The 13,464-nt window shown below is 38.1% G+C and overlaps 1 protein-coding gene across 1 annotated transcript; it reads right to left on the bottom strand.

Annotated features, from left to right (window-relative positions):
• Positions 1-123: 123 nt before the first annotated feature.
• Positions 124-13,396, bottom strand: kifl (kinesin family-like). The gene is made up of 22 exons (XM_078952379.1): positions 12,344-13,396; positions 11,742-11,915; positions 8,647-8,829; positions 6,515-6,648; positions 6,177-6,269; positions 5,978-6,097; positions 5,762-5,854; positions 5,583-5,643; positions 5,368-5,510; positions 5,021-5,197; positions 4,766-4,936; positions 4,568-4,721; positions 4,316-4,425; positions 4,127-4,226; positions 3,832-4,024; positions 3,511-3,691; positions 3,169-3,406; positions 2,336-2,496; positions 1,439-1,543; positions 1,217-1,314; positions 1,042-1,120; positions 124-941 (listed from the first exon to the last, which is right to left on the bottom strand). Exons 2-22 carry the CDS (start codon positions 11,842-11,844, stop codon positions 891-893), a joined length of 2,748 nt encoding a protein of 915 aa, XP_078808505.1. The 5' UTR covers positions 11,845-11,915; positions 12,344-13,396; the 3' UTR covers positions 124-890.
• Positions 13,397-13,464: the final 68 nt, after the last annotated feature.

Raw genomic sequence — 13,464 nt, 5'->3', positions numbered from 1 at the left:
GAAGAATTTTAAGAATCAGTGGATGGATTTGGAAGTCTGAAAGGAGTTTTGTGTACAAACTGCTTATAACATGTAGAAAAGTTGCCTCTAGTGTAGCTAATCAAAGAGGACAATTTGTGGAAATACTCTGAAATCCAAATTTAAGCTTTATTTTCTTTACACATGTCCTCCATCAGAAAACTGCTACAAGATGTAAAAACACCCAAAACACAGTGTTCAACTCAGTGAGTCTTTGATGATAAAATACATTTTTGAATTTCCATTTTAGAATTTATAGAACTGCATAAAATAAAACTTGGACTCCCGTGTTAAACATCTGAGCTTTATGAGTTTTTCAAACCTTTTCATCTATCCATTGTCTGAACCTACTGTACTCCCATCTGGGGTCACAGGGTTGCTGGAGCCTATCCTGCTACTGTAGGGCAAATGTGGAGTGCAGCCTGGACAGTTCACCAGTCCATCACAGAGCCAAAACAACACATTTGTTCTAAAAATACTTTTGATCCATCCATTCTTTTATCTTGAATGCCCATGTGGGCTTTTCATTTCTTCAGAGCTGCTGGACCTAGCCATGAAAGCTCGTTCTTTCACCATGAACAGTAGAAGTGCAGACTTACCCAGCAACTGATTTCCTATTTGCAAAGGTCAGTTACGAATGGGCCCCTGTGTGGTGGAAGCCCGATTCTAGAGACTCATGCATGCAGCTCCCATTAAGGAACAGTAATCAAAGCTCTGTCAGCAGCTTTCTTTATAATATCAGGATTTCATCCATGTGATCAAATTAAACTTTTGAATTGCTGTTAAAAAAATGATACATTTTAAAGAATGTTTATTTAGTATAATGCAAGAAAATGTTGAAACTTGATTAATTACAAATGTTTTCAAGCAGTTCAAACATCCCCGTCGTCCACTGTTAGTCCAGATTTTAGCTTCATAATCACCTATCAACAAAAGACAAAAACAACCTGAAGAGTCAGTGAAACCATTTTGAAGCAGACCACAACCCTTGAAGAGCCTGAAAAATGTCAAAATGGTGCATACCTCTTTTAGTTGAGCAATTTCTTTGCTTTCTACATTTCTCTGAGCATTGTTGGTTATAGCTTTCACTCTTGTTGCATAGCTGAGAATTTAAGCAAGATCAGATATCATTTACTAGGGTTTTCCCCCATAACAAATGAAAAAGAAGTTTAGTTTTCTTTTTGTCAGGGTTTCTTACATGAGCGATGTGAGAGTTTCATCTAGATTTGATTCTGAAGGGGAGATGTTGACGATCATCAGGGTTTTTGCATTTCCTCCCAAAGAGTCCTGCATCACCTGAGAGAAATCTACAGGTAGTTCATACGTTTTTGTTCATTTTACAATTCCAAAAGACAAACAAAAAAATAAAAAAACACAAACAGTTTCATGATGCAAACTTTGTCAGCTTGCTTTCCACTACCTGGGTCAGCTTGCTATTCCTGTAGGGCACATGAGGCAAGTCAGCAGACAAGGCAGAGATCACATCACCGAGGGCACTCAGGGATTTATTGATAGAGTTTGCCTCCTGAAAAGTGTTAAAGTAAATAAATGAACTCTGAGGCACACATCACTCATCTGATGCACACATCACTTATCAGTTTGGTTAAGGCAGGGGTCTGCAACCTGAGGCTCTGGAGCCACATGTGGCTCTTTTAGCCCTTCATTGTGGCCTTCTGGTTAAAGAAAATAAAACAGTTTTAGTTCAAAAATTAATTGTAAAGTTGAACTAAACAGTTTTTGTGCACTGTGTCCAACAGAAAATCAATTGGAGGTTGATAAGTACAACCAGAATAAAGGCACACTGAATTATAAGGCAGGTTTTCTATTTAAGAACAAATACAAGGATTTTAAGTGAGCCAGGTTTGAAAAATACGGTAAGGGGTAATTTAATTATCACTGATTTAGTTTTTGTGAGATTTGTACATTTTTGGCTGAGAAGCATCACAAGAGATAAATAAAAAAAAATGTAAACCACCGCTGACATTGCAATACCTACAACTAACATTGCAACAACTACATCTGCATTGAGATGGTCCTTTGTGGTTTCAGGGTGTATTTTATTTTGAAAGAAAGTCATATGAACCTATGTCAAAAGAATTTCATAATTTGAAAAAAGGCTATTTTTGTTTATGTAAATTCAAATGTATTTATTACAGTTGTAACAATTCAAATCATTATCTTTTTTTTTCTAAAGGGTTAAGTCAGACTTTGTGGTTCCTGCTGGGTTGTGGTCAGTGAGTAATCAACCCGAATGGCTGTTAATGTCTTGAAGGTTGCAGACCTGTGGATTAAGGTCTTAGATACTGTTTGAGCAAACCTTTAGCTGATGATCTTTGGCACCAGTCTTTGCTGCTCTTTCACTGCCTGCCAGGTCTACCAGACTCAGCTTTCCGGTGCTGATGCTGCCATTGGTTAGATTTCTGCTCTCCACCATGATGACAACAATGAGATGGGAGCGGGAACTCTCTACATTCATCTCTTGTGAAAAAACAAAAAAATGTCTGCAGTTAGAAAGGTTGACTTTTTATGGTAATATCTTCTTCTTCTAGCACACATGTGTCAAACTCAAGGTCCGCGGGCCAGATGTCATTTTATGTGGCCCCCGAGAGCATAAAAGTTTTTAATTTCTTAAAATAAAAAATAAAAATTGGTGTGTATTTATTCATATTTATTCATATCTAGGGGGAATCGGACTTGAAATGTCGGATTGGGAAACTATACATTAGGACTTAAACACTGTCCATATAACCTAACCTGACAAAAAACAAATTTAAAAGGATTTATGCTAGAGTAACAAGCAAACGTATGTTTTCTATGCAACTGTAAATGTCAATTTAAAAAGTTGTAATAAATAAATGATTTATTTAACGTTAAGGAGTAGTTACATTTATTTTTCATTACATTTAGTTACATGAATAAGTTATAACTGGCCCTTTGAGGACAGCAGCTATGCTTATGTGGTCCTGAGTGAAATTGAGTTTGACACCCCTGTTCTAGCAGTATAGCAGCTCCCTCAAATTTATAGAAAGCCCAGTAATGATGGATATAACTGCTGCACATTAACTTCAATTAACAATTAACAGGATCAATCCAAGCCATTTAGCATGACATGTTTAAACTGTGTGACTTTGCTCAGTATGCAGGACTCACTGGTGGCAGCAATGTGTCGGTTGGCGCAGGCCTGTTGGAACAAAGCGTAGAGCTCCTGCGCACTGGAAGCCTCCTTTGTCTCTGCTCCTTGAGCGAACACAACTCCTTTTCTGGTCCTTTTGATCTCCACTCGTCTGGTCTGGCTGCTGGGCTGAGTCTGTGCCTGGGCCTCAGCAGCTTGGCTAATAAAGAGGTCCTGCAGTCTGTCGTTGTACAGCTCCAGCATATACGCTGAAACCTGGAGAAATAAGAGTGAGAGGAAGAAAAGGGGGAACGTCTTTCTCCTATGTGTTTTCTTTTTTTGAAAACTTAAGGGTTTTAATTGACTTTTGACCTTACTACCTTAAATTCAAACTTAGAGCTGTTCTCCCGAGTGATATCAAAAATGGCATTAAAAGACCTGGGCATGATGCCGGGGTTTCTCTGATCTTTGTCCCCCACCATGGTGAAGGTCTTTCCAGAGCCTGTCTGCCCGTATGCAAAGATGCAAACATTGTAGCCATCGATGACGGACTGAATCAGCCTGCAAATGGAAACAGGTTCCAAACACTGAAACATAAAATGCATTTACAAGAACAGTAGATCAAGTTTAATGTGCATCCAGAATGTTCCATCTACGAACATTGTCTTTTGAATTTAACTTATAGGGATAACCCGCCACACCTGCTGGTGTCTTGAAACACCTCATCCTGGGAAGCTTCAGCACCGAACACCTTGTCAAACTGAAACTCCCTCAGGCCACGAGGCGTTTCCACAGAGACAGAGTAATCGTCTATTTTCTCCACAAAAGCAGTCCCACCCTGCCCTGCCTCGTTTCTGTTCATTGGGCGAAGTCGACAAAATACTCTAATTTTACCTGAAGTAGAAATAGTAAACATGCAATTATTCAAATGGTGCCCTAACGGCCCAAACTCAAATGCACAAATATGCAAAGTGTGTTACAAAAGCTGCCTTTTACCTTTCATGTCTTCAACCATGTTGTAATATTTTTTTCTTAGTGTTCTTTCCAATGTGTAGTTCTCCACTATTTTCCTTTTTTCTTCTTTTTCTTGTTTTAGCTTTAGACAAAACACAAACAGAGTTGTGATGGTTTGATTGATTTTCATTTTTAGTCTTAAATGGGTTTCATAGGAAATAAAACACTGACCTGATCCTGGAGCAGAAGAAGCTGCTGTCCAATACTTTTCACTCCATCAGTGCCTTGTCCCAGGATGTCCTCCAGATCTAAGGCTTCACAATCTGAGGAGAGAGCAAATGCTAGCCAGGGAGGTAAATGATAGATCAGAGAGCGAAATAGGATGCATCAAATGGAAAATGTCACATTTTAGGAATTCTAAACTTTGTAAACCATTTTATTTTTGGCAAAGAACACAAAACCATAGGAAATTTAGACATTTACCATTCATCACAGGACTCTCTCCGGATTTAATGCAATCTAAAGCAATTTTGTGGACTTCAAAATCCTTCACTGTCTCATGCAAGAAAGATAGACGGGACTCACTTGTGTCAGACCTGGAAACAAGGGAAAAATAATCATAACTCCTAAGAGGACTCTTACTTTCTTACTTTAACTCAAAAAAAGACAACATGTTTAAACTTGAAAACTGTGATGTGTATCCTCTCTGTCTTTCCTGTCAGTGCTGACTTCTTCCTCATTGTTCAGATTCTCCAGTTTTTCTCTGGCTGCAGCTAGAGCAGCCTGATTATCCTCAATCAGTCTGTCCAGATAATCTCTGCTTTCTGCCACTGCACCACAGACTGCATGGGCCTATGAAGACATAATGGTACAACAGTTTGAAATCATAGTCTTCAGTGGAAGCTGTAGAGATCCCTTCTCCTGTGTGTTTAGCACCTTGTGAATGACAGCAGGCAGCAAAACACTGCAGGGTGGAGCCGGGACAGGAGGCATGGGGGTCTTCTCTGTCTCCAGCAGTTCAGTAATCTCCTTCTCTCTTTGAGAAAGGCTCTCCTTCAGGCCCTCCAGGCGAGCATTGGCTCCCTCTAGTGGTTTTTCAGAGTCATTGCAGTTCTGAGCACAGATTTAGGTTAGAAAAGGATTTTTTAGTACACAAAAACCAAAACGTGATATTCTGGTCATTTTTTTAGGCTATTATAATTTTTCATGCATTGACTCATGAGGGTAAATGTTTTTTTGTTCTGCTGTTTGGATGGTTGATATGGCAATAATGGCCAACCCACCGGGGTTTGTTGTTGGGCTGCAGTTCCTTTGGTCTCAAAGATTTCATCTTCCTCCGTCATTTCCTGTTTGTTCTCCTGTGATGCCGCTAACATTTCTTGAACCTTTCCTATTTCTTCTCTTGCTATCTTTAGCTCCTGCAGCACTGAGATAAGGTGGTTTTACAAACACGAGATAATGACTTTATAGACAAAATAAAAAATGTAGCTGAACTCACTGGAGGTCTGGTGGCAGTGCAAGGTGTCCAGCTTGTTGGAGAAAAACTCCAACATTTTGCTCTAAGAGAAAAGCAGATGTTAAATGATTTCACTCTTATTGATTTGATTCATTTTTCCACTCAAAAATGACCACAAGAGTGTGCTCCTGTTCAGAAAATGGGATACACGGCTGACTGACCTTTTCATTTTGCCACTGCAGGGCCTCCTCTTTGCTCCTACACCTCTCAGCCCTCTGCGCCTCAAGCAGCTGCCCAATCTGTGCTGTCAAATTCTGCAAGAAGGAAAAATAAAGTGCATCACATGAAAGCTGGAGGGGAAAGCGCTAGATTAAAAGCACAGAGAGCTAACTATGAAACAAACAAAAACAAAATCATATGACCAGAAAAGGACTGACCGCCACTTTCCTCTCCCACTCATAGTTCTTCTTCTCCATCTTCTCCTGGTAGACGTTCAAGATTCTTCGCAGAGTTTTTAACTTGTTCTGGTAGTGAGATTTGACCCTCTGCAGAACCAACTACTGAAAGCAAACACTCACTTTTTAAAAAACAGCTATGATGTAGTTTGCAGAAAGACACCTGTGCACATCTTTTCACCTGAGTCTCTCGCGTTTGGAACTGGAAGTTATCCTTCTGTTCTTGGATCATTTCCAGGTGCTTCTTTTCCATTCCTGCCATGTCTTTGGCTATCTGATTTTGTGTGGGTTTGTCACAGAGATGATAACAAATAGTTAAAATGTAATATCACTAGGATGACCACATATATGCCTTGAGGCAGTAGCAGTCGGGAAACCATGTGAGCAGAGACAAAACTCTTATGTTTGCATGAATTCTTTCAGAGTAACTGGACAAAGGACAGCTGTGTGTTTTTAAAATTCACTATTTTATATTATAAAACATTTAATTGTGCAGAGAAAACGTCAGCGTTATTTTACCTCAGCAATGCAGAGTTGAGCTGACTCATAAGGGATGTAGATCTTCTCCGCTTTCATTGCCTGATCATCATCACTACCAGGCAACTGAGAAACGGATGAGCCTGAATGAAGATACAAGCAGCCAACAAACGTTTAAACTGGAAATCCTCATGGATGGGGCTCTCAGGTTTGTCTACATTATAACTCACCTGTATGAGTGAGCCGCTTTAATGTAGTCCTACGTTACTCAAATATTTTACCATATTTTTTACTCCACTACATCTGGCTCCAACTGATTTCTCACAGCAGCAGAAAACTTGTATTCTAAAGCTTTAAAACATAACTTTTAAAACTAAACACATTTAAAAGACTTTACACCTTTAATCTCTTTTTTTAAAAGTGTAATTTTTGTCTTAAATAGTCTTATTACAAACTAATTAATCTATCTGGAGAAGACTGATTCCAATTTGAAGTCTCTAATAAATGAATCTACAAACCAGCGGGAAATGTGATCATCTTTGATCAATATTAAAAATATATTTAAATCACGTAACCTTCTTCCTTAACTAATGTCATCATTTCTACAGCCATGAAATATCATTTTTTTTGTTTGATATTTCATGGTGATCTCAAGCACCTCGGTTGACCTCTTGTCCAGTGTGTTTTCCTCGTTCAGGACTTATCCAACGTTTGAACGCAGACCACTTCTTCGTCCACTGAGTTTTGTGATAAATGGAAGCTTGAACAATGAAGCAAATGTTGATGAGCAGCTAAAGTCCTCTCAATAAAAAAAAAGAACAAGCAATAGAAGCCAAAGAAGAAAGTATACAAATCCCACCTCTAAGTTAAACTGTGCTACAGTCTGGTATAGTATTTTTTGAAATATTATGTGATGCCTAAATATCCATGATCTTTTCCAAGGTTGTGGGTGGGCTGGATATGATGCCATTTGGCATTGAATGAGAAAAGATCTGAAGAAAAATAAGTAAAAAATGTCAAGAACACTGGCTCAAACTTTACTTTGAAAGAAAAGAAAACCAAGCTAATCCCACTACTTGGTTATTTAAAAGAAAAATACAACAACCAAGGACAATATTAATGATATTTAACACATTTACCATATTTTCTTGGTCACTGCAATTCACAATTTTATTTTATGCTTTGTAGTTTATAATGTATTAATAAATAAGGCAGTAAGACACTTTTTTTTAAAAGGTCAAGGAAATATATTAAAGTCCCACTCCAATCATCTTTTGATCTTTGTTAAAAGTTTTCCTAGTTGTCTTTTAATTGTGACATCTTGTTTTTTAAATAAAAAAAAACCTGTGCAGTTTTCTGGGACATAGTTTCTGCAGTTCATCAGAAATTTACATCTAAGCCATTTGCTCTTCATTCACAAAGATTTGAATAAAGAAATACTCAAAAATGATATTTAATCAGTCCTATGATATCTTTCATCATATATAAAATGCTACAATAAACATGTTAAAGACACTAAAAACACAACAAGGCCTTTAGTTATTAACTGAATACCTTTTTATATATTAATCATTTTTTCTATATCAGATTTTTTCTATGAATCATGACTAATCATTACATGGATGCAGTCTTGAGTAAAACAAAACACACATTTTAGTGCAACAGTTTACATTTTATTTATTTTTCAGCCATATTTTACATTTTTGTGGAGTGATAGAGTGATGTCACTTGCATTTCTAAATTTTAAACCCAACAGTACTACTTTAACAATTGACAAAGGCGTTAGTCCCTGTTTACTTCCCTTATTAGCTCTATCAGCATCCCCAGCATCATCTAAAACTGACTTTTTTTCTCCAAACGGATTCACTTTTTTAAGATAACATCACTCTCTTTTTTCACGCTACCTCCCAGCACTGTCCCATCCCACCCCTCCCCTCCATGTTTCCTCACACAGGAATGTGGGTGTGCCGTCATGCTGTTACTTTCCTCCCAGAAACACCTTTTAGTAGAAAACAGAAATCACGTCAGACTCAGGATTCAATGAGAAATTTGATGGCATGTGAAAAACAAACAAACAAAAAAGCGGCTTATCTGCTGCCTGAGTTTAATTGGGGACTGAAGGAAGAACTGAAAGGCAGAAAACAAGTAAAGCTGAAAGAGTCCTTTTTTCTGACCTGTTGTGTTGTCTTCATGCTGGTCAAGCCTGTTGTGCCTTATTGGACATGGCATTTTCTCCCTCAGCTCCGGTACACTGCCAGGTAAATCCCCCATTGCCTGGGCTGATGTTGGACTGTGACCAGACTGCAAGGACACCAAAGAGTCCTCGGGGCGGGAAGACCCGGTTGCTTCCCATGCAACTGAGACAAAAAACAAACTTAAATGAACCACAGGAATTCAGTGGCAAGGCTAGATTGCTAGATTTTTAGCATTAACTAGCAGAAGAGATCACATCACTCCTGTGTTAGTTCCACTTCACTGGCTCCCAGTTGATTCTAGAATCAAGTTCAAAATCCTCCTGCTTACCTATAAGGCCTTACATGGTATGGCCCAGTCCTATATTAAGGACCTCATAGTCCCTTACCACCCAAACAGAACACTTCGCTCGCAAAATGCAGGACTGCTTGTGGTTCCTAGAATTAGTAAAAGTACGGTTGGAGGTAGAGCGTTTAGCCACCAAGCCCCTGTTTTATGGAATAAACTCCCAGCTCATTTAAGAGAGGCTGACTCAGTTTCTACATTCAAAGTTAGACTGAAAACATTCCTCTTTGGACAGGCTTATTATCAGACTAGTTAGTATTCAGAGATTATTTAACTTAATGTTAATGTGTTTAAATTATTATTATTATTTTTTTTTAACTTGTCCTGTACAACAGCTGGGCAGACAGATGAGAGCTGAGGGCCTCTTGTGTTGGACATATTTTACCTTAACAACAGGGATTATTAATCTTCAGACAAACCAGAGGTATATCTGAATAAAACCCCCTTTGTAATTGAGGCCAAACTTTATTCATTTTAATCATGTTTGAAAATCTTTTCTGTTGGACCGGACGGAAAAGGAAAGGAGGGAAGAAGAGAGAGGGATGTTAGAGAGGGGGGATAGGAGGGTGATCATAGGGGGGGGTTAAAACCATGAAGCAGCATAAAGTAACAAGTTCCTGGAAGTTTATCATTACGGTGAGGTTCAGATGTAATACAAATCTCAAAGGGCGGGGCCTGCCCACACACACACTCAAATGTTATAAACACACCTGCTAGCTGCAAAGAAGTCCACTTGTCAACATGTACACAATACAGATGGAGTTCACACACGCATACTTGTGCCTTCAGACCAACTAGTGTGAAATATTTCATTCATTCATTCAATCACGCAATGTGTTTAAATTAAACTTAATAACAATAACAATTTGTTTTTAGCAGGCTGCTAGAAGTTGAAGCTGGGGTAACTATGGTGCACTGGGGTTCTGTCCTCTTTTCTCATCTACTTCTACCCTCCCTCTCTTCTCTATTCTTGATCATTATTCATTTAGTTCTCCATGCCTCTGTTTGGTGCAGTGCAATTCATGTACTATCCCTCCTTCATGTGGGCACCCCTGAGGTTTCTTTGTTTTTTCCAGAATCCGTTTTTTTAGGAGTTTTTCCTTACCGCGAAGGGGGGATCTAAGGGCAGTGATGTCCAGTTTAGTTTAGTCAGTTTGTTAGTTCAATTTAGTATTTTCCTATTGAATTCTATGTATTTATGATCCTTTTGATTTTATGTTTAACTTTTTCAATTACCGATACGAAGCCCATCGAGATGACTGTTGTTGTGAATTTGGGCTATACAAATAAAATTGAATTGAATTGAAAGGCAACTATAAAATATTAACTCTAAACTATACACTGTTAAAAACATACCGAAAATTACCATTTATTTAATGTTGAGGAGCTCAATTTTTTTATTCAATAAATAAACAGAAAATTAATAATTTAAATAATTAACCAAAACTTTATTTATAAATGTATAGAATCCCCATAAAATTGTGAAATAACAACACTCAAAGTTTGAAAATTACTGGTATAATTACCTTCATTAATAAATGAAATTTATTTTGCCACAAAACTAGCTTATTTAACTTAATTTGAAACTATGAATTAACCAGAAAATATCCAATAACATTTTTTAATTTCCCCAAAAATAATTTAAACAAATGGTTTCCAAAGTCAACTAATCTTTTTGCAAAAAAGATCCTTTAATTGATAAAGTCATTCTGCCAAAGTAGTGACATTCATGTGACATATAGCATTCGAAACATACATATTGTAATAATAAAAAGTGTGTTACTTGTCTAGCTTGTGCTGCTTTTAGTTCTTTTAAATTTATTCCAGCCAGGGTTTGTTTCACAAAAACTGATTGCTTTGTGGACACTTGATTTTCACAGCATTAGGACTTTCTGAAATACTTTACAGTATACTGTCATTCATGATGATCTTTACCTTGATGGGGACATATCTCTGCCGATGTTTGGGGATTTTAATGCAGGAAACTCACAGATATAAATAACCATGACAACAACACTGTTCTGATCAAGTAAATTACTGGAAGCACCAAGAAACCCTAATTCTTAAAGGAATCAATAGGAACACAGACTGGAACTGAAGTATAAGAGAGCTAAATTATAAGAAAGTTTGGTTTTCACCTTCATACAAACCCATCAAAATTCTATCAGACTTTCGTAACCCTTGTGCTATCTTAGATGACCCCACCCTTACTTTGACGTGTTCTCCCTACCATGACAAAGGTGGATAAAGGTGGAAAGATTTCATGTAATCCATGGACACCAGTGAAGATCACAAATCATTGAAGAAAAAAGGTTCAGAGCACTGTCTAGTGGGTCTAGATGACCCAACTCCCAATGTTAAAGTGCCTAGGATAGCACAAGGGATAAACAAAAAACACTGAAGTAAAAAAATAAATAAAAGTAAAGTCAAGGGTGCAAAGACTTGTATGGTTTTAGGTCTTCATTTGCTGATGATTGGGTCTGGTTCATGTGGATCTGGATGCCATTCATGTCCAGATTTCTAGCCAGACTTTGCCAAGATCTGTGTGTGACGTTTCTTCTGATGGGCTTACTGCTGCACAGCAGACAACTCCAAGCAGATGAAATATTTAAACCTTGGCTAACTCCACTTACTTTATGAAACATCATTTTTTTTTAGACATAGCATATAATAAAACACATGATCAAAAGTCAGGTGTGTGGTGATGCCAATCATTTTTTATCACACTTACTCTGCTTGCCCGCCGGCGCCACGGAGTGATGCCTCCCGACTTTCTTTCCCAAGAATGTCAGTGAATAAGATCCACTGGTGGCTGCAGAGGAGTTAACGTACATTGTGTGTGTTTGCCGTCACCGGTGACCTTGTGTTGGGTAACTCAGAATGTGTAACAGCGTTGGTTTAACATCTGAAAAGAAGAGCACATTGAATCATTTTGAATCCTACAGATATGAGTTTAATATGCAACTGGATATCACAGTTGAATCCACACTCCAGCCCTTGATCAACTCGATAAGTATGTACAGATGTTCAAAAAGCTCACACAGCATATTAACTTTGCAAGTGCAATCTCTCTGTCATCCTCTTCAAGCTATGAAAAGCTGTCAGCCTCTCAACAAAGACAAGAAAAAAAAAAGAAAATCCCACATTCACTTTTTTTATATAACTTGACAAGGATCAGCACAATTTGAGCTTTCCCCCCCCAAATATGTTCTTATTACTCATTTAGCTACTATACTGGACATTTACACATGAAAATAAAAGTAATCGCAAATGATGTTTTCTTCCAGCAAATTATAGACAAATGTGAAAAGTAAAACAAAAACGCGTGACTACCTTGCAGAGGAAGTCCCTTCATGCAGTTCAGTCAAGTCGAGTGCTGCTATGTGGATCAGAGGGGAGTTGATCCTGATCACTAAGGGGAACCAAACTCAAACAGTCGTTAAATATTAAACCAGCATAGATGGAGTTTCATCAAGTGCCGACTGGTAAAGAGATGATGCAAACAGTCCTCATGTTTCCTGTGTGGAGAGAAAAAAATGTAACCAGACGCTGTGCCACACTCACAGAACCCTTTGTAATCTGGTTGTCTCTTTTATTTTTATTTTTATTCTTTTTTTGTTTCATTGTTATCCAGCATTTTAAAAAAAAAATAATCAAGAATTAATCACCTTCGTCCTAGATCTCAAAAGTGTTAGAAAACTGATTGCGATAAAGAGAATAAAAACACTGAGTTCAAATTTCTTCTAATCAGGTTAAATTACACAATCAGAGTGAGAGTTACTGTTGCCCCTGTGTATCATAACTCTGTCACTGTTGTTCTTGGCTAAGCTCACCTCTGAGGTTTTTTTTAAGAGACTCATTTTAGAACATTTGGGCCACAGCTTGAGCATGTGCCTGGCATACCTTAGTGAGAAATAAATCCACCCATGATGCCACTTTAATGAAAGCTTTTTCCCACTCTTCCCACATTCCCCAGTCCAAACTCTAAGCCTTCCCCTCGAATTTTTCTAGTGTCTTACATGAATTTCCAAAATTGACAAGTTTCTTTCAGGACAAATAAAGGCGTAAACCTATTAGTTTTGCATGATGAAAAAGTCTGACGGTGTTCAAAGACGTCATCTAGCATGATGCATCCTTAGGCTGGCTGTTAATCACAGCTGCTTCAGGACTCTGTTGATACACGTGTGGTTACCTGGCACACCTCAAAACTCACCACATTGCCACAGCAGAGACACACTCACCGGAAAACGGACAAACCAGATATTCTGCAGAGGCAGGAAACTATGAATGATTGTGTTTAAGATCATCTCTGAAAGCATGTTTGCTTGAGGAGAGTTATCAGCTATTGCTATGCTTCACTCTGTGCTAAAGCAAACAAAACAACGAGAAAGTCAAGGTATGTAAAACTTGAGGAAAAGTAGAGCTCACACAAGAAGAAGGTTCAGAGGTCAAAC

Source organism: Oryzias latipes, chromosome 9, assembly GCF_053564925.1.
Source record: "Oryzias latipes strain Hd-rR chromosome 9, Olatipes_Hd-rR_3.1".
NCBI classification, from domain to species: Eukaryota; Metazoa; Chordata; class Actinopteri; order Beloniformes; family Adrianichthyidae; genus Oryzias; species Oryzias latipes.
Note: the sequence above shows the minus strand (reverse complement) of the source record. Positions and strands in the feature narration are given on the sequence as shown.

Excerpts from the sequence above, each read along its gene's own strand:
- kifl (XM_078952379.1), bottom strand. The coding sequence starts at position 11,844 with ATGTACGTTAACTCCTCTGCAGCCACCAGTGGATCTTATTCACTGACA. Across the intron at positions 8,830-11,741 it reads GGCGCCGGCGGGCAAGCAGA|TTGCATGGGAAGCAACCGGG; the intron begins GTAAGTGTGATA and ends TTTTTGTCTCAG. Across the intron at positions 5,511-5,582 it reads GCACTGCCACCAGACCTCCA|TGCTGCAGGAGCTAAAGATA; the intron begins GTGAGTTCAGCT and ends ACCTTATCTCAG.